This window comes from Liolophura sinensis, chromosome 8 (assembly GCF_032854445.1).
Source record: "Liolophura sinensis isolate JHLJ2023 chromosome 8, CUHK_Ljap_v2, whole genome shotgun sequence".
Taxonomy (NCBI): domain Eukaryota; kingdom Metazoa; phylum Mollusca; class Polyplacophora; order Chitonida; family Chitonidae; genus Liolophura; species Liolophura sinensis.
In genome coordinates, this window is record NC_088302.1 from 58,022,898 (window position 1) to 58,043,766 (window position 20,869).

The 20,869-nt window shown below is 40.5% G+C and overlaps 1 protein-coding gene across 1 annotated transcript in view; it reads left to right on the forward strand.

Moving 5' to 3' along the window:
• The window catches only part of LOC135473766 (ATP-binding cassette sub-family C member 4-like), a 144,871-nt gene that overhangs the window by 60,445 nt on the left and 63,557 nt on the right, over positions 1 to 20,869 (forward strand). Inside the window, exon 9 of the mRNA XM_064753653.1 lies at positions 3,677 to 3,865. Coding sequence (XP_064609723.1) covers positions 3,795 to 3,865 — 71 coding nt within the window. The 5' untranslated portion in view covers positions 3,677 to 3,794. The remainder of the gene's footprint in view (positions 1 to 3,676; positions 3,866 to 20,869) is intronic.

The following is a 20,869-nucleotide window of genomic DNA, read 5'->3' on the forward strand; positions in this document are numbered from 1 at the left end:
TATAGGACAGGATTATAACTGACATTTGATACCAGTACGTACATGTGTACATTTATATAGGACAGAATTATAACCAACGTTTGATACCAGTACGTACATGTGTACATTTTTATAGGATAGGATTATAACTGACATTTGATACCAGTATGTGCATGTGTACATTTATATAGGACAGGATTAGAACCGACGTTTGATACCAGTACGTGCATGTGTACATTTATATAGGACAGGATTAGAACCGACATTTGATACCAGTACGTGCATGTGTACATTTATATAGGACAGGATTAGAACCGATGTTTGATACCAGTAGGTACATGTGTACATTTATATAGGACAGGATTAGAACCGACATTTGATACCAGTACGTACATGTGTACATTTATATAGGACAGGATTATAACCGACGATTGATACCAGTAGGTACATGTGTACATTTATATAGGACAGGAAATCTGAGCACAGCTGTCTTGTTTACGGTAACACCTCTGAGGTCAAATGTTCAAAAAATATCATGCAATTTTCAATATAATGTTTTAGACTTTAATGCTCTAAATTATTTTACAAAATATTTTTTTCTTCATTTAAGGGCTGTTTGAATGCAAAAGCCTGAAAGCAGCATCACTGGTATTTAAGTACTCAACCTGGCCACATGTACATGTAGGTGGTGACTGCGGGGCACTTTTAGTATGCTCCTCCCATAAGTCTGACCCTGTCATGTAAATACAATTTGAAACACCAGTCATGCAAGGTTCAGGTTTGCACTTGTGAATAAAAAGAAAAATGGACCTATATGTCAGTGTTTTTACCTGCAGCTGCTTGTATTTGGAAATTGTGTTTTAACATGTTCAGTTGTTCTTTTCGGTCTGCTTCATGTCTTTATGGGCTACACAGTGGCTACCTGTAAGATTATGGCTGAATGTAAGATTGTATAGATTTAATAGTTCTGACCCAAGTGAATGTTTGTGTCACTTTGTTTAACCAGATGAGCCTTTTCTTTGAAAGTATGCCACTTTAGCTATTCCAAAACTATGCTGTAACATCCCAAATCTATGTTGTAACACTTCATAACGATGTAACACTTCATAACTATGTTGTCATTTCTTAACTATGTTGTGACATTCCAAAACTGTGTTGTAACATTCCATGACTCATGTGTAACATTCCAAAACTATGCTGTAATATGAAGAAACTGTGTTGTAACATCCCTTAACTATTGTAATATTGGAAAATTATGTGTATGTTGTAATTCAACTGTGGTGTAACAGTCCAAAACTGTGTTGCATTCAAAAACTGTGTTGAAACATTCGAAAACTATTGTAACATTCTAAACTTATTTAGTAACATCAAGAAACTACCATTTTGCAGCTGCTCAGTTGTGTTTTCATGGAGTTTTACCACACTGTAGTAACCAAGGCCTTCATCAGAGCAAGATCATGTACATCTAATTAGGCGCAGTATTTAGTATTTTAACCTGCAAATGTTGGGCTGGCCAAATAGCCAGATGTCTGCTTTCAGTACCTGATGATTATCAGATTGCCTTCATATTAACCTGCCATATTTTCAGGCATACCATTCAGTGCACTCAGTACATGTTAGGATTGGATGATGGTATTATGAGCTCAGTACGTGTTAGGATTGGATGATGGTATTATGAGCTCAGTACGTGCTAGGATTGGATGATGGTATTATGAGCTCAGTATATGTTAGGATTGGATGATGGTATTATGAGCTCAGTACGTGTTAGGATTGGATGGTGGTATTATGAGCTCAGTATGTGTTATAATTGGATGATGGTATTATGAGCTCAGTACGTGTTAGGATTGGATGATGGCATTATGAGCTCAGTACGTGTTAGGATTGGATGCTGGTATTATGAGCTCAGTATATGTTATAATTGGATGATGGTATTATGAGCTCAGTATATGTTATAATTGGATGATGGTATTATGAGCTAAGTACGTGTTAGGATTGGATGATGGTATTATGAGCTCAGTACGTGTTAGGATTGGATGCTGGTATTATGAGCTCAGTATATGTTAGGATTGGATGATGGTATTATGAGCTCAGTATGTGTTAGGATTGGATGATGGTATTATGAGCTCATTATGTGTTATAATTGGATGATGGTATTATGAGCTCAGTACGTGTTAGGATTGGATGCTGGTATTATGAGCTCAGTATGTGTTATAATTGGATGATGGTATTATGAGCTCAGCGTCATGATTAGATGATATGAACTGAGTAAGTTCACATAATCAGTTGTAAGTTGTCTGTCAACTCATTCATCTTTCCAAATGTAGGTCAGTACTTAATGGTCATGACTGATTCATCTTCTTCATTTGCCTAACATTGCATACCATCTGTTTCAAGGTAGAGAAATGCTATTGTAGCAGTGTTAACTGCCTGCCTATCTCCTGTGATTCCCAGTGCTTAGTGTGACATGGCAGATTAAAGTCACGATGTCTAGAAATGACAAGTTAAGAACATGTACTGTGGCGGCTCCAACACACGACGATAGACCATACATGATTCAAAATCCTGCCAGGTTTTATATTAACCAGTTGAAAGGTTCATTTGTTAGGAGTTGTTGGAGTGTCAATGGAAATATGAGGAAGGACAAGCCAAGGATCAAAGCCTGTTAGTTTTGATATTACATTTTATTCAAACATTATCAAATTGAAAAGTTATTTATTTTGCAGTTTTTTGTTGTCACTTTTCAGGGATTTTTTTCTTGCCACAATTTATTGGATAAACATGTATATAATCATTAAAATAATCAATTCATGAAGTTCATGGCACTTTCAGTTCATGGCATTTATTAGAGTTACACTATTAGCTTCAGACTTAATCTGAGCGTGACATACAAATGTAGACTGCCAAATGTATATGTACGTAGGTGAATCAGCTAATATAATTTCTGGGATATTTCTGGCTGGGTCAGTTATGAACAACAGGTAGCTCTGACAGCTAGGCACTGGTATGTGAGTGTTACACCTGCTGGTACTCCTATCCATGCAAAATACTATGTTGTTGTGAATTTCTAAGGCATACCTGACAACAGATCATATTGTCAGTTGATATGTAATGAGGTATTTCAGTTTAACAAAATAGATGGCTTGTTGAACGTAAACCACTAAATAGAAACAAAGGATTTTCTTTGTGGCAATCATTACAGCTGAATGAGTGTAAGAAAAATGTTGTTAGGGTATAAATGGTGTTCAGTTAATCCTGTAGAATAACATGTCAGGCCCAGGGCGACATATACATGTGAAGTCCTCACTACCTGTCAGAGGGTGCCTTGTTAGGACTGAGGCTGTGTGTACTGTTACAGTGAAGTCCTCACTACCTGTCAGAGGGTGCCTTGTTAGGACTGAGGCTGTGTGTACTGTTACAGTGAAGTCCTCACTACCTGTGTCTGAGGGTGCCTTGTTAGGACTGAGGCTGTGTGTACTGTTACAGTGAAGTCTTTACTACCTGTCAGAGGGTGCCTTGTTAGGACTGAGGCTGTGTATACTGTTACAGTGAAGTCATCACTACCTGTGTCAGAGGGTGCCTTGTTAGAACTGAGGCTGTGTGTACTGTTACAGTGAAGTCATCACTACCTGTGTCAGAGGATGCCTTGCTAGGACTGAGGCTGTGGTACTGTTACAGTGAAGTCATCATTCTCTTGCAGGGTGTTACAGATGCCTTGATAGAACTGAGGTCATTACCTACATGCAGCTGTGGCTCTCCCCAAGTATGAACACTCCCAGGGTTACTGCTGTCTGACAACAAACGACCCGTCCCCCTGGATGGAGTCTCCCCCAGGGACAAAACCTTGGTCACACCTGCCGGACCCCTCTCTGAGAAAGCCACAACACTGGTAAATGAATGCACATAAAGTCCACACACCTGATAGTATAGACTATAATGTTGACCTGGACATGTAACTGCTCACACTGGTAAGTGGTCAGTATACCTGATAGTATAGACTACAGTGTTGACCTGTACATGTAACTGTTGACACTGGTAAGTGGTCAGTATACCTGATAGTATAGACTACAGTGTTGACCTGTACATGTAACTGCTCACACTGGTAAGTGGTCAGTATACCTGATAGTATAGACTACAGTGTTGACCTGTACATGTAACTGTTGACACTGGTAAGTGGTCAGTATACCTGATAGTATAGACTACAGTGTTGACCTGTACATGTAACTGCTCACACTGGTAAGTGGTCAGTATACCTGATAGTATAGACTACAGTGTTGACCTGTACATGTAACTGTTGGCACTGGTAAGTGGTCAGTATACCTGATAGTATAGACTACAGTGTTGACCTGTACATGTAACTGCTCACTATGGTAAGTGGTCAGTATACCTGATAGTATAGACTATAGTGTTGACCTGTACATGTAACTGCTCACACTGGTAAGTGGTCAGTATACCTGATAGTATAGACTACAGTGTTGACCTGTACATGTAACTGCTCACTATGGTAAGTGGTCAGTATACCTGATAGTATAGACTACAGTGTTGACCTGTACATGTAACTGCTCACACTGGTAAGTGGTCAGTATAGACTACAGTGTTGACCTGTACATGTAACTGCTCAGACTGGTAAGTGGTCAGTATACCTGATAGTATAGACTACAGTGTTGACCTGTACATGTAACTGTCTGCTCAGATAGGATTGTTTTGCAGATGCTACTTTAGGTTTATTGTGTGGATGCTACCGTAAGGCCATTGTTTGGATGCTACTGTAGGGTTATTGTGTGGTTGCTGCTGTAGGATTATTGTGTGGGTGCTACTGTAGGGCTATTGTGCAGATGCTACTGTAAAATTGTTGTGTGGATGCTACTGTATGGTAATTGTGTGGATGCTACTTTAGGATTATTGTGTGGACGCTACTGTAGGATTGTTGTGAAGATGCTTCTGTATGGTAATTGTGTGGATGCTACTGTATGGTAATTGTGTGGATGCTACTGTATGGTAATTGTGCGGATGCTACTGTAGGATTGTTGTGTGGATGCTACTGTATGGTAATTGTGTGGATGCTACTGTAGGATTATTGTGCGGGAGCTACTGTAGGGCTATTGTGCAGATGCTACTGTAGGATTGTTGTGTGGATGCTACTGTATGGTAATTGTGTGGATGCTACTGTAGGATTATTGTGTGGATGCTACTGTAGGGCTATTGTGCAGATGCTACTGTAGGATTGTTGTGTGGATGCTACTGTATGGTAATTGTGTGGATGCTACTGTAGGATTATTGTGCGGGAGCTACTGTAGGGCTATTGTGCAGATGCTACTGTAGGATTGTTGTGTGGATGCTACTGTATGGTAATTGTGCGGATGCTACTGTAGGATTATTGTGTGGATGCTACTGTAGGATTGTTGTGTGGATGCTACTGTAGGATTATTGTGTGGGTGCTACTGTAGGGCTATTGTGCGAATGCTACTGTAGGATTGTTGTGTGGATGCTACTGTATGGTAATTGTGTGGATGCTACTGTAGGATTGTTGTGTGGATGCTACTGTATGGTAATTGTGTGGATGCTACTGTAGGATTATTGTGTGGATGCTACTGTAGGATTTTTGTGTGGATGCTACTGTATGGTAATTGTGTGGATACTACTGTAGGATTATTGTATGGATGCTGCTGTAGGGTTATTGTGTGGATGCTACTGTAGGATTATTGTGCGGATGCTACTGTAGGATTGTTGTGTGGATGCTACTGTAGGATTATTGTGTGGATGCTACTGTAGGATTATTGTATGGATGCTGCTGTATGGTAATTGTGTGGATGCTACTGTATGGTAATTGTGTGGATGCTACTGTAGGATTATTGTGTGGATGGTAATGTACAGTAATTGTGTGGATGTTAATGTAGTATTATTGTGTGGATGCTACTGTACAGTAATTGTGTGGATGCTACTGTAGGATTATTGTGTGGAAGCTAGTGTATGGTAATTGTGTGGATGCTGCTGTAGGATTATTGTGTGGATGCTGCTGTATGGTAATTGTGTGGATGCTACTGTATGGTAATTGTGTGGATGCTACTGTATGGTAATTGTGTGGATGCTACTGTATGGTAATTGTGTGGATGCTACTGTAGGATTATTGTGTGGAAGATACTGTATGGTAATTGTGTGGATGCTGCTGTAGGATTATTGTGTGAATGCAAATGTAAGATTATTGTGTGGAAGATACTGTATGGTAATTGTGTGGATGCTGCTGTAGGATTATTGTGTGAATGCAAATGTAAGATTATTGTGTGGATACTGATTTAGGATTACTGTGTGGATGCCATGGTGGGGTGTGGCTGCTACTGTAGGGTTATTTTGTGTGGATACTGTATACTGTATGGAAACTATTTAGTGTGCCATTGTGATTTTCTAAATGGTTGTACATGTATGTAAAATAGGCAATGTTAGGGTACATAGAATGGATTGTTATTTCTCTGTATGTAAAATAGGCAATGTTAGGGTACATAGAATGGATTGTTATTTCTCTGTATGTAAAATAGGCAATGTTAGGGTACATAGAATGGATTGTTATTTCTCTGTATGTAAAATAGGCAATGTTAGGGTACATAGAATGGATTGTTATTTCTCTGTATGTAAAATAGGCAATGTTAGGGTACATAGAATGGATTGTTATTTCTCTGTATGTAAAATAGGAAATGTTAGGGTACATAGAATGGATTGTTATTTCTCTGTATGTAAAATAGGAAATGTTAGGGTACATAGAATGGATTGTTATTTCTCTTGGCACTCCTACAAGTGTAGTACAAACAGTACATTGGTTAGGTTTGTTACTTTCGTTATGTAGATGATGTATTTCACGATTTAGACAGTTTAGGCCTGCTTCACTCCTCTATTCTGAGGTGTGCTCCATGCATTGATATCACAGGTGATCTCCTGATTATACCCTTGTGGCCTGCATCCTGTTCGTGACTGATGTGATTGAAACTCCTTGTGAACTGCATGGAAATGGTGTGCTCCTGTTTATTTACACTGTACATCAATGTTGATACAAAAGTGCTGAATAAGGACAAACAAACTTGATATTGTACTTTAATAGGTATATGTGTACAGCCAGATAAGTGGCTTGTGTGTTTCATGTTTATATTGAACGACTGTCAGACTAAGGTGCACCACACCCGATGTTTGGGTTTTGTTTTGGTTTCCTCTATGAAGTCTGGGTGTGGCCTGTACATGTAAGAGATTGACAGGTTGTGCTGCTTGCTGGTGGCATGTAGAAGCTACACTCTGGCAAAGCAATACTCACTTTGCCATCATTAATGGCTAGATCAGAGAAGACTCAAGTTTGACATCTTACAATATGAGGATGTTGCAGTATGTGTAAGTCCAAGATAGATGTTTATTTTATTATGATCATGGACTGTAAATAACATTTTGGCCCAAAAATCCATTTTAGGGACAAATACATGTAAATGTCAGAAAATATTACTTTTAATGCTGAAGCCTACATGTAGTTATGTTTGAAGTTTTATTTGTTGTCAGCTGTTATAATTAGTAGCTTAAACTACTTACTGAACCCAACACGTGATTTCAGCAATATCATAAAAAATACTGTTGATGATCATTTGCTATATGTGCTAAACAAAGTGGCCTTCTGTAGTTTCCAATGCTGGCTGGTAGTCCGTACTTTGCAGTAATCTACAGGTCGGTTTACTGGTGGAATTATGGAAAATGCAGGTAGGTAGAATTTTTTTATTTGTGATTGTGTGGAAAAGAAGAGAAAAAGTTAGGATAGCTGAACTCCAGAATTGAATAATCATGTGATATCTAGCCAAATCCCCATTTGCCCAAGCCAAAAGGCAACCAGTTGTTGTTGACAAATTAGATGATCTTCATGAAAAAAGTCAATAGTGGACAGGAAAGCTAACAGCCTGCAGTGATCACAGGCTTAGGGCTGAGCTCTGTTGACTTTTCGGATAATCTGTGTGACAAAAGTCAATAAGAAAACTGAAGTGGAGGCCAGATGAATGGAGCCAGTAGAACTTGCACATGGACGTGTATGTTAGTTAGCCTCTAATGCTAGCTACATCACTGTCTTGAAGACAACAGTTAAACTTCACACCAATGATACGTGCATCTTTGTTCTGTGTGGATAGTTATTAGAGTTACTTGACCCTCTACTGCGGGAGACATAGCGGCAGGATAGCCTCTCCCTCTCCTCTACTGATGTGTACAAACTGACAGGTTCTCGATCTAATTCTACATGACTACCCCATCCCTCTGTGATATACGGCATGATAGCTATGTGGTGTTAAGGGGAGATTGAATTCCGTTACGAAGGGAAGATAGAAAATCTAGCCATTGCCTTGTTAAGTCATCAGTGTGTGCTGCAGCAGTGTTGTGCACCCAAGCTCCAACACAGGTAACACAGCTGGGTCTTTGTCCCTGAGGCTGAGGCTAGTGTCAAACTCTAGGATTTCCTTCTCAAGGTGATGGGATATAGCCTCTGACAGCAGACTGCTGTCTGTCTGCTAGGAAGAAATGCTTGCCTTGTTCTCACCAGTTGATGATAATTACTAATCAGACAAACACACTGGCCTCTAGGAATAGTTTTGTTACACTGCAGATTCACATGTACCTGGCTGAGTGAACATGGTAAGCGAAATCATAGATCAGCCCATGTTACCTGTTTTAGATGTCACCTGTTTTGGATGTCACCTGTCTTGCTAATTAACAGACTGTAGCTGAGGGAAGCCACAACCTTCGAGGCTAGGATACCTGGCTGCTAGGTAAGCTGATGAGGCTGGGATACCTGGCTGCTAACTAAGCTGATGAGGCTGGGATACCTGACTGGTAACTAAGCTGATGAGGATGGGATACCTAGCTGCTAACTAAGCTGATGAGACTGGGATACCTGCCTGCTAACTAAGCTGATGAGGCTGGGATACCTGGTTGCTAACTAAGCTGATGAGACTGGGATACCTGGCTGCTAACTAAGCAGATGAGGATGGGATACATGGCTGCTAACTAAGCTGATAAGGCTGGGATACCTGGCTACTAGGTAAGGTGATGAGGATGGGATACCTAGCTGCTAAACTAAGCTGATGAGGATAGAATACCTGGCTGCTAACTAAGCTGATGAGGCTGGGATACCTGGCTGCTAACTAAGGTGATGAGACTGGGATACCTAGCTGCTAACTAAGCTGATGAGAATGGGATACCCGGCTGCTAACTAAGCTGATGAGACTGGGATACCTGGCTGCTAACTAAGCTGATGAGACTGGGATACCTGGCTGCTAACTAAGCTGATGAGGCTGGGATACCTGGCTGCTAACTAAGCTGATGAGACTGGGATACCTGGCTGCTAACTAAGCTGATGAGACTGGGATATCTGGCTGGTAACTAAGCTGATGAGGATGGGATACCTGGCTGGTAACTAAGCTGATGAGGCTGGAATACCTGGCTACTAGGTAAGCTGATGAGGCTGGGATACCTAGCTGCTAACTAAGCTGATGAGACTGGAATACCTGGTTGCTAACTAAGCTGATGAGACTGGGGTAACTGGCTGGTTACTAAGCTGATGAGGATGGGATACCCGGCTGCTAACTAAGGTGATGAGGATGGGATACCTGGCTGCTAACTAAGCTGATGAGACTGGAATACCTGGCTGCTAAACTAAGCTGATGAGACTGGGATACCTAACTGCCAACTGTCCTGATGTAAGAGTGATACCTGGCTGCTAACTAAGCTGATGAGGCAAGGGTACCTTGCTGCTAACTAATAAAACTGTATGTATGGGTATTTAACATGACCATGACAACTATATCTATAATACCACTGGTACCTGTACTTAACATGGAGATCATACCAGCTGTTTAGACACTCTTGATTCCAGCATCAAGGTTTCCTTTGCCTTATAGAGTTGGTACATGTGCACTTACATGTACATATACACTTACATGTACATGTTCACTTACATGTACATATACACTTACATGTACATATACACTTACATGTACATGTGCACTTACATGTACATGTGCACTTACATGTACATATACACTTACACGTACATGTGCACTTACATGTACATATACACTTACATGTAAATGTACATGAGCAGAGCTGTTGTCTTAGCTCAAGGGACACTTATTGTGTCCAGGTCATCTTGTATTTCAGGCAATAAACTCTTATTTTAATCTATTTTTACCTCCAACTTGTCTCTTTCTCTTTTATAGTTAGTTATATATTGTCAAGGTGTGTTTGATCATTTCCACCACAGGATGTTGTAAAGTTTTCCACCAAAATTGCAAGCATTTCAAATCGCATCAATCTTTGTTGGCATTTTTGTAGTTTTCCAAAAGATATTAACATTCCTATTATTTCAAGTTGCGTAATCCAGGAAAGAATCAATAATTTTAGCCTAGTCGCTGAAATGTTAACCCCAAGTTCTTAGAGTTCTTAGTAGGTTTCATAATTCTGTTCCATGGCACCTTATAGCTGCACTGATTGACTTTGCACTGATCGGTTTGTGTGTGTTTCTTTTCTGTTCCATAGCCCCTTTACATCTTACTGCTGCGCTGACTTTTCTGCTCCATATGACTATTTATCATTGCCCTAAGTTCTGGCCATTATGTGCTTTTTTCCTCTTCTATAGCACCTTTATTGCTGTGCTGACTGCTGGCCATTGTGTGCTTTTTTCCTCTTCTATAGCACCTTTATTGCTGTGCTGACTGCTGGCCATTGTGTGCTTTTTTCCTCTTCTAAAGCACCTTTATTGCTGTTTTGACTGTTGGACAATGTGTGTTTATTATCTTCCATGACACCTTTATTGCTGTGCTGACTGTTGGACAATGTGTGTTTATTATCTTCCATGACACCATATTGCTGTGCTGACTGTTGGACAATGTGTGTTTATTATCTTCCATGACACCTTTATTGCTGTGCTGACTGTTGGGCAATGTGTGCTTTTTTCCTCTTCTATAGCACCTTTATTGCTGTGCTGACTGTTGGACACTGTGTGTTTATTATCTTCCGTGACACCTTTATTGCTGTGTTGACTGTTGGGCAATGTGTGCTTTTCTCTTCCATGACACCTTTATTGCTGTGTTGACTGTTGGCCAATGTGTGTTTTTTCTCTTCCATGACACCTTCATTGCTGTGCTGACTGTTGGCCAATGTGTGTTTTTTCTCTTCCATGATACCTTCATTGCTATGCTGACTGTTGGCCAATGTGTGGTGTTTTTTTCTGTTACTCAATACATGTTTTTCAGTTCCATATGGTCATTTATTGCTGTGCTGAGTGTTACATGTAGTAGTCAGTGTGTTTTTTTTTCTCTGACTGTTGGACAGTGTTTGTGGTTGTTCTGTTCCAAGGCTCCTGTTTTGCTCAGACTGTTGATCATTGTTTGTTCTGTCACAAGTAACCTGTATTTGCTGTTGGTCAGTGTTTGTTCTGTTCCAGTGCATCTGTTTTGCACAGACAGTTGGTCATTGTTTCTTCTGTCACAACTTACCAGTATTGCACAGGCTGCTGGTCATTGTTTCTTCTGTCACAAGTCATCTGAATTTGCTGTTTGTCGGTGTTTGTTCTGTTCCAATGCATCTGTTTTGCACAGACAGTTAGTCATTGTTTCTTCTGTCACAACTCACCAGTATTGCACAGGCTGTTGGTCAGTGTTTCTTCTGTTCCAAGGCAAAAGTATTGTCCATTTGTCTCCATTTGTTTTGTTCCAAGGCACCAGTATTGCACAGGCTGCTGGTCATTGTTTCTTTTGCTCCAGTGCACCTGTTTTGCATAGGCTGCTGGTTATTGTTTGTTCTGTTTCAAGTTACCTATATTGCACAGGCTTCTGGTCAGTGTTTTTTTCTGTTCCAAGGCATCGGTATTGCAAGGCTGTTGGTCAGTGTCTGGTTGTTCTGTTCCAAGTCACCTGTATTGTGTGGATTGTTGGTCAGTTTTTGTGGTTGTTCTGTTCCAAGTCACCAGTATTGTGTGGATTGTTGGTCATTTTTTGTGGTTGTTCTGTTCCAAGTCACCAGTATTGTGTGGACTGTTGGTCAGTTTTTGTGGTTGTTCTGTTCCAAGTCACCAGTATTGTGTGGATTGTTGGTCAGTTTTTGTGATTGTTCTGTTCCAAGTCACCAGTATTGTGTGGATTGTTGGTCAGTTTTTGTGATTGTTCTGTTCCAAATCACCTGTATTGTGTGGATTGTTGGTCAGTTTTTGTGATTGTTCTGTTCCAAGTCACCAGTATTGTGTGGATTGTTGGTCAGTTTTTGTCGTTCTGTTCCAAGTCACCAGTATTGTGCGGATTGTTGGTCAGTTTTTGTGGTTGTTCTGATCCAAGTCACCTGTATTTTGCGGATTGTTGGTCAGTTTTTGTGGTTGCTCTGTTCCAAGTCACCTGTATTGTGCGGAATGTTGGTCAGTTTTTGTGGTTGTTCTGTTCCAAGGCACCTGTACTGTGCGGATTGTTGGTCAGTTTTTGTGGTTATTCTGTTCCGAGGCACCTGTATTGTGCAGATTGTTGGTCAGTTTTTGTCGTTGTTCTGTTCCAAGGCACCGTATTGCATGGAAGTTGGTCAGTTTTTGTGGTTGTTCTGTTCCAAGGCGCTGTACTGTGCGGATTGTTGGTCAGTTTTTGTGGTTGTTCTGTTCCAAGGCACCTGTATTACACGGTCTGTTTGTCAGTGTTTGTGGTTATTCTCTTCCACTTCACCTGTAGATTGCACATACTGTTGGTCATTCTATGTGTTTACATTGTTAGGGTTAGGGTTATAATTATTTGGTTATTTAGTTATGCATGTATTTAGACTTGATTATTCTGAACAATATCTCCTGTTCTTACTAATTATCTTTTGGTCAAATTTGATGTTTCTCTGATATTTGATGAATGTGAACATTCAGGATAAGAGCATGTGCATGTACAATACAGCCCACGCCCAACAGCAAACCGGGTGTGCCATTCCACACACTGTTCCACATGGTCTGTCCACACGGTCTCGCTTTCTCACTCCTCCTCCCCCTCTCTCAACCCTAAACCCACTGTGACAGTCATTCAGTGGCAGCCTCAGTGTGTCAGAGAGCCCTGGGTGAGATCACACAGCCCACCTAATCTCTGCACACACAGTCTGGCCTTCTCTTCACCTCCACTGACATTATCAGATATCTGTTTTAGCTGCTTGCCCAGTTTAGGTGCAAAAAAAAAAGTCTGTGGTGAACAAACTTTTCTGTCTATTTTGTGTGCTAACTATACATGTATGTTTCTGTATTCTATTTTTATGTCTGTTGTAATCAGGAGTGAAGTGTGTTGTAATCAGGAGTGAAGTGTGTTGTAATCAGGAAGTGTGTTGTAATCAGGAGTGAAGTGTGTTGTAATCAGGAAGTGTGTTGTAATCATGAGTGAAGTGTGTTGTAATCAGGAGTGAAGTGTGTTGTAATCATGAGTGAAGTGTATTGTAATCAGGAGTGAAGTGTTGTAATCAGGAGTGAAGTGTGTTGTAATCAGGAGTGAAGTGTGTTGTAATCAGGAGTGAAGTGTGTTGTAATCAGGAGTGAAGTGTGTTGTAATCATGAGTGAAGTGTGTTGTAATCAGGAAGTGTGTTGTAATCAGGTGAAGTGTGTTGTAATCATGAGTGAAGTGTGTTGTAATCAGGAAGTGTGTTGTAATCAGGTGAAGTGTGTTGTAATCAGGAAGTGTGTTGTAATCAGGAGTGAAGTGTGTTGTAATCAGGAGTGAAGTGTGTTGTAATCAGGAGTGAAGTGTGTTGTAATCAGGAAGTGTGTTGTAATCTTGGGATGTGACTGGTTTAAGGGGGGAAAACCTACATCCCTGCATTTAGTTGGTCAGTCTTTATGTTTGGAAACATTTTTTAACAACAAAATGAACTATTATTTAATAATTAGATTATTTTTTAGATTTAAAGCAGTGTACTGTTCTCTGTGTTTGTATCTAATATACATTGTATGAACTTTAAACGCAAGTCTTACGTTCTGAGTGAATTCTATATAGGATGAACGGTAAATAATTTCTCACGTGTCTTCACAAGTGATGTTCATCACCTGCTCCAATCCCTGAACAGCATTTCTCTCCAGCTGGAATTTCCTGATATTTCATCCAGCAGCATACACTCTCAGTCCATGTTCAATACTTAAACAGACTAATCCTAATCGGATGGATTCAATTCCTGACCTCAAGTTGACACCTAACTTGTCAGTGTAGAGGTCTGACTTATTATAATACTTACAGTTATAATACTTACAATTATCTATCATTACTAACAGTGTATTTTATTCTATTCTACAGTATAAGTTCATTTAAATTTCTTAAAATTGTAAAGCAGATTAATGAATTGTAATTAATATTACAGTTGTCAAAGTCCAGCTTGATGAAGAGTTGGAATAAATCTGAGGTAGACATGTACATGTATACAAACTGACCAGGACATGGTGGGCTACAAGACAAAACCAACATGAACAAGTTGTATATGCTGATATTTGCTGTTGTGCATGTATGGTGATGAAGAGAGTCTCAGGGTTGATCAAAGTGTCAAATTTGACTGAAATTCCTTCTTTATATCAATATATCAGTGGAATAAAAGAATTGCTATTGGCTGTACTTGTGTAAGCACTGCACCTAGTATACTCCATGATACCAAGCAGTGTTGTGGTGGCATCCACATACCTTATATAGTATTGCTCATCAGTTGATCTCGGAACTCTTATAAGGCTGTCAATCTCCTGTGTAATCCTGTCCCCCTCAGCTATTGCTTTAGACCTCTCCCAGTGCAGTCCCCCTCAGCTATAGCTTTAGACCTCTCCCAGTGCAGTCCCTGTCAGCTATTGCTTTAGACCTCTCCCAGTGCAGTCCCCCTCAGCTATAGCTTTAGACCTCTCCCAGTGCAGTCCCTGTCAGCTATTGCTTTAGACCTCTCCCAGTGCAGTCCCCGTCAGCTATTGCTTTAGACCTCTCCCAGTGCAGTCCCCCTCAGCTATAGCTTTAGACTTCTCCCAGTGCAGTCCCTGTCGGCTATTGCTTTAGACCTCTCCCAGTGCAGTCCCTCTCAGCTATAGCTTTAGACCTCTTCCAGTGCAGTCCCTGTCAGCTATTGCTTTAGACCTCTCCCAGTGCAGTCTCCCTCAGCTATTGCTTTAGACCTCTCCCAGCGCAGTCCCCCCCCCCCCAGCTATAGCTTTAGACCTCTCCCAGTGCAGTCCCTGTCAGCTATTGCTTTAGACCTCTCCCAGTGCAGTCTCCCTCAGCTATTGCTTTAGACCTCTCCCAGTGCAGCCTCTCTCAGCTATTGCTTTAGACCTCTCCCAGTGCAGTCTCCCTCAGCTATTGCTTTAGACTTCTCCCAGTGCAGTCTCCCTCAGCTATTGCTTTAGACCTCTCCCAGTGCAGTCTCCCTCAGCTATTGCTTTAGACCTCTCCCAGTGCAGTCTCCCTCAGCTATTGATTTAGACCTCTCCCAGTGCAGTCTCTCTCAGCTATTGCTTTAGACCTCTCCCAGTGCAGTCTCCCTCAGCTATTGCTTTAGACTTCTCCCAGTGCAGTCTCCCTCAGCTATTGCTTTAGACCTCTCCCAGTGCAGTCTCCCTCAGCTATTGCTTTAGACCTCTCCCAGTGCAGTCTCCCTCAGCTATTGATTTAGACCTCTCCCAGTGCAGTCTCTCTCAGCTATTGCTTTAGTCCCTTTCCCACTGCAGCCGCTCTCAGCTATTGCTTTATCCCCTCTCCCAGTGCAATCTCCCCCTGCTATTGCTTTAGCCCCTTTCCCAGTGCAATCTCCCTCAGCTATTGCTTTAGCCCCTCTCCCAGTGCAATCAGTCTCCATCAGACACTTCTGTTCAATAGCAAGTCTGCCTGGAGCATGGAGAGGCATCCTGTTCATTGTTCTGTTTACATTGTCTCTGTTTGTTGATTCTGAGTATGCTCCTCTATTTGTGCGGGCTTGGTAAATTTGTTTTGATGTCCATTTTGGAGGGTGAGAGCCTATCCCTAAGTGTACGAGCACACATGTGATGTGTGGGTCACATGTGAGCTGTTGTCCAGTTCTGAATCTGCTGTTGACATTTGTCAGTCTGACATCACATCCTAAAGCAAAAGGTTGACAGCTGGTCTGGCTTAAACCAGTAACATCAACAAATTTACACCTGACAAATTGTGATAGCAGTGTCAAGTTCAAGGCAGGAAGTCTGTATGCCTAGATGCTAAACCTGACCCTTTTCCTACCCCTTGTTTTTTGGTGAATTTACTTATTCTAAAGGAGCAGGGGCACCTCTGTGGCTCAGTTGGTTAGAGCACTAACACAGTGAAATGACTCAGGAGCCTCTCACCAATGCGGTGGCTGTGAGTTCAAGCCCAGCACATGCTGGCTTCCTCTCTGACCATATGTGGGAAGGTCTGCCATCAACCTGCGGATGGTCCTGGCTTTCCCCTGGGCTCTGCCCGGTTTCCTCCCACCATAATAATGGCCACCGTCGCATAAGTGAAATATTCTTGAGTACGGCGTAAAACACCAGTCAAATAAATAAATCTAAAGGACCATTTCACATAGTGTCATCTGTCACATAGTGATGGTTGTATATCTGGATTTCCAGCCTATTCCTAGAGTACTGTAAGCCTGTTACATGTGGGTAACCTTAATGGCTGAGCCGTCTAAATGTTGAGATGCCTTGCTACAGATGTTTCTGTTAGCCCATGGCAGTTCATTTGCATATATCTGTATATGTGCAGAGGTTTGTGTTTTTATAATGTTTATATATAAACTGGGATGGGATAAGGTCTGATGCATCTTTGATGTAGGTCATTGTAGAAGAGAAATGTGTGGTGATAGGTGCACTTTTGTCTATTTACTTGTCAAACACTCTTTAATAATTGAAACTTTAAGATTTTTATCTCATTTAAATATTTGATTTTGAAATGGACGTCATATATATCTTGAAGCTAGGCTGCCACGATATGGCTGAAAAATTGCCAATGTGGCGGGAGCCCATTATCATTTATTCATTTTTAAAGTTAGAGGGTTTTATTTTCCAAAGCATTTTGTCACGTATTATTGTATTAAAATGGAATAGATTGGAATTTTATGCTATTTTTTAGCCTGCAGCCTCTGAAAGTGTTTGGAAGAAATGAGAAAAAAGTTGTAGGCAGAGAATAGGCCTCAATCATAAAAGATGTGCAAGTAAATAGGACATGTTTGGTAGCTTGCAGACATGTAATTTATACACCCGAGCCCAATAATGTCTAATAAAGCAGGTGTTCATGAGGCAATCTAATGCACAATGACCGTCTTAAGCAGATTAGTCGAGATTTGTCACTTATAATGCTACTCAATAATACATTTCACCTCAGTTACATCTACATATACGCTTGCTTATTGTTTGATGTCTAGCCTACAAAACCTGTGTTGTTTACTCGGGCAGGGTTCAGGTACATTGAGCCTTGGATGTATTCAGGGGATGCACCCAGACATGACCAAAGTGGAAGTGTATATTATATCAGTGGAAGTGGAAGTGTATATTATGTCAGTGGAAGTGGAAGTGTATAATATGCCAGTGCAAGTGTACAGTATGCCAGTGCAAGTGTATCATATGACAGTGTTAGTGCATAATATGCCAGTGGAATTGTATAATATGCCAGTGGAATTGTACAGTATGAGAGTGGAAGTGTATAATATGCCAGTGGAAGGGTATAACATGCCAACAGAAGTGTATAATATGCCAGTGGAAGCATTAGTGTATAATAAGTCTATGGTGTACATGCAGGTGCTGTCTACAGATGTATGACCAGACTAGGCTATAGTGTACATGTAGGTGCTGTGTACAGATGTATGACCAGGCTAGGCTACAGTGTACATGTAGGTGCTGTGTACAGATGTATGACCAGGCTAGGCTACAGTGTACATGTAGGTGCTGTGTAGAGATGTACATGTATAAGAAGGCTATGTTATAGTGTGCAAGTAGGTGCTGTGTACAGATGTATGACCAGACAAGGCTACAGTGTACATGTAGGTGCTGTCTACAAATGTATGACCAGACTAGGCTATAGTGTACATGTAGGTGCTGTCTACAGATGTATGACCAGGCTAGGCTAAAAATGCATGATCAGACTAGGCTATAGTGTACAGATGTCTACAGATGTATGACCAGACTAGGCTACAGTGTACATGTAGGTGCTGTCTACAGATGTATGACCAGACTAGGCTATAGTGTACATGTAGGTGCTGTCTACAGATGTATGACCAGGCTAGGCTAAAGTGTACATGCAGGTGCTGTCTACAGATATATGACCAGACTAGTCTATAGTGTACGTGAAGGTGCTGTGTACAGATGTATGACCAGGCTAGGCTACAGTGTACATGTAGGTGCTGTCTACAGATGTATGACCAGGCTAGGCTATAGTGTACATGTACGTGCTGTGTACAGATGTATGACCAGGTTAGGCTACAGTGTACATGTAGGTGCTGTGTACAGATGTATGACCAGGCTATGCTATGGTGTACATGTACATGCTGTGTACAGATGTATGACCAGGCTATGCTACAGTGTACATGTACATGCTGTGTACAGATGTATGACCAGGCTATGCTACAGTGTACATGTAGGTGCTCTGTACAGATGTATGACCAGGCTATGCTACAGTGTACATGTACATGCTGTGTACAGATGTATGACCAGGCTAGGCTACAGTGTACATGTAGGTGCTGTGTACAGATGTATGACCAGGCTATGCTACAGTGTACATGTACGTGCTGTGTACAGATGTATGACCAGGCTATGCTACAGTGTACATGTAGGTGCTGTGTACATATGTATGACCAGACTAGGCTATAGTGTACATGTAGGTGCTGTGTACAGATGTATGACCAGACTAGGCTACAGTGTACATGTACGTGCTGTGTACAGATGTATGACCAGGCTATGCTATAGTTTACATGTAGGTGCTGTGTACAGATGTATGACCAGACTAGGCTACAGTGTACATGTACGTGCTGTGTACAGATGTATGACCAGACTAGGCTACAGTGTACATGTACGTGCTGTGTACAGATGTATGACCAGGCTATTACATGGTATAGATGATTAAACAGTCAGATGGATACTCATTCAGCAATCGCATAATTATTGCTGAATTTTTTTTCTTCACAGTGAATTACCTTCATTGTATTTGCAATTTGTATTATGAAAAATGTCAGTATCATGAATATATGTAGATGGTATCTGTTCAACTACACTCTATTTGTTCACATGTGAGAAAAAAGTCTGTAATGGGCTGACAGGTAGCCTCGTTAAATGCGCATGGTTATATCAGGTTAAACTTTAACACAGTATAGTAACTTGGCTTTCTCACCTATGTGTTTATGAAAAAATAAGAATTTGTAAAAATCCTAAAGACTGATAATGCAATAAATACATCCAGCAAATTGTAATTCTTACATTGTTGGATGAAGAGGGATTTCGGTGTACATATAGTTAAACGAGATTTTGAACACCTTTTCCCAAGAAGAAGAACAGGTATACCTGGATTTGCCAAGAAGACGGATACATTTAGGTATGTCTGGATTTGCCAGTAAGAAGAATACATTTAGGTATGTCTGGATTTGCCAAGATGAAGAATACATTTAGGTATGTCTGGATTTGCCATTGAGAAGAATACATTTAAGTATACCTGTATTATCCAGTAAGAATACATTTAGGTATGTCTGGATTTGCCAGTGAGAAGAATACATTTAGGTATGTCTGGATTTGCCAAGAAGAAGAATACATTTAGGTATGTCTGGATTTGCCATTGAGAAGAATACATTTAAGTATACCTGGATTTTCCAGTAAGAATACATTTAGGTATACCTGGATTTGCCAGTAAGAAGAATACATTTAGGTATGTCTGGATTTGCCAAGAAGAAGAATACATTTAAGTATACCTGTATTATCCAGTAAGAATACATTTAGGTATGTCTGGATTTGCCAAGAAGAAGAATACATTTAGGTATACCTGGATTTGCCATTGAGAAGAATACATTTAAGTATACCTGGATTTGCCAGTAAGAAGAATACATTTAGGTATATCTGGATTTGCCAAGAAGAAGAATACATTTAGGTATGTCTGGATTTGCCAAGAAGAAGAATACATTTAGGTATGTCTGGATTTGCCAAGAAGAAGAATACATTTAGGTATGTCTGGATTTGCCATTGAGAAGAATACATTTAAGTATACCTGTATTGTCCAGTAAGAATACATTTAGGTATGTCTGGATTTGCCAAGAAGAAGAATACATTTAGGTATACCTGGATTTGCCAGTAAGAAGAATACATTTAGGTATGTCTGGGTTTGCCAGTGAGAAGAATACATTTAGGTATGTCTGGATTTGCCATTGAGAAGAATACATTTAGGTATGTCTGGATTTGCCAAGAAGAAGAATACATTTAGGTATGTCTGGATTTGCCAAGAAGAAGAATACATTTAGGTATGTCTGGATTTGCCATTGAGAAGAATACATTTAAGTATACCTGGATTTTCCAGTAAGAATACATTTAGGTATGTCTGGATTTACCAGTAAGAAGAATACATTTAGGTATACCTGGATTTGCCGTTGAGAAGAATACATTTAGGTATGTCTGGATTTGCCAAGAGGAAGAATACATTTAGGTATACCTGGATTTGCCAAGAGGAAGAATACATTTAGATATGTCTGGATTTGCCAGTAAGAAGAATACATTTAGGTATACCTGGATTTGCCATTGTTTGATCTCTATATGTTGTCTTAAATTGTTAGTATATATAGGTATATTTACATGCTGCCATTCTGCTGCTCATTTGTGTTTCATGCAATTTGGGCCATTTTGTGAGTGATGTCAAATACATGTAACAGATTTCCAGCAATCCCAGAAAGCAA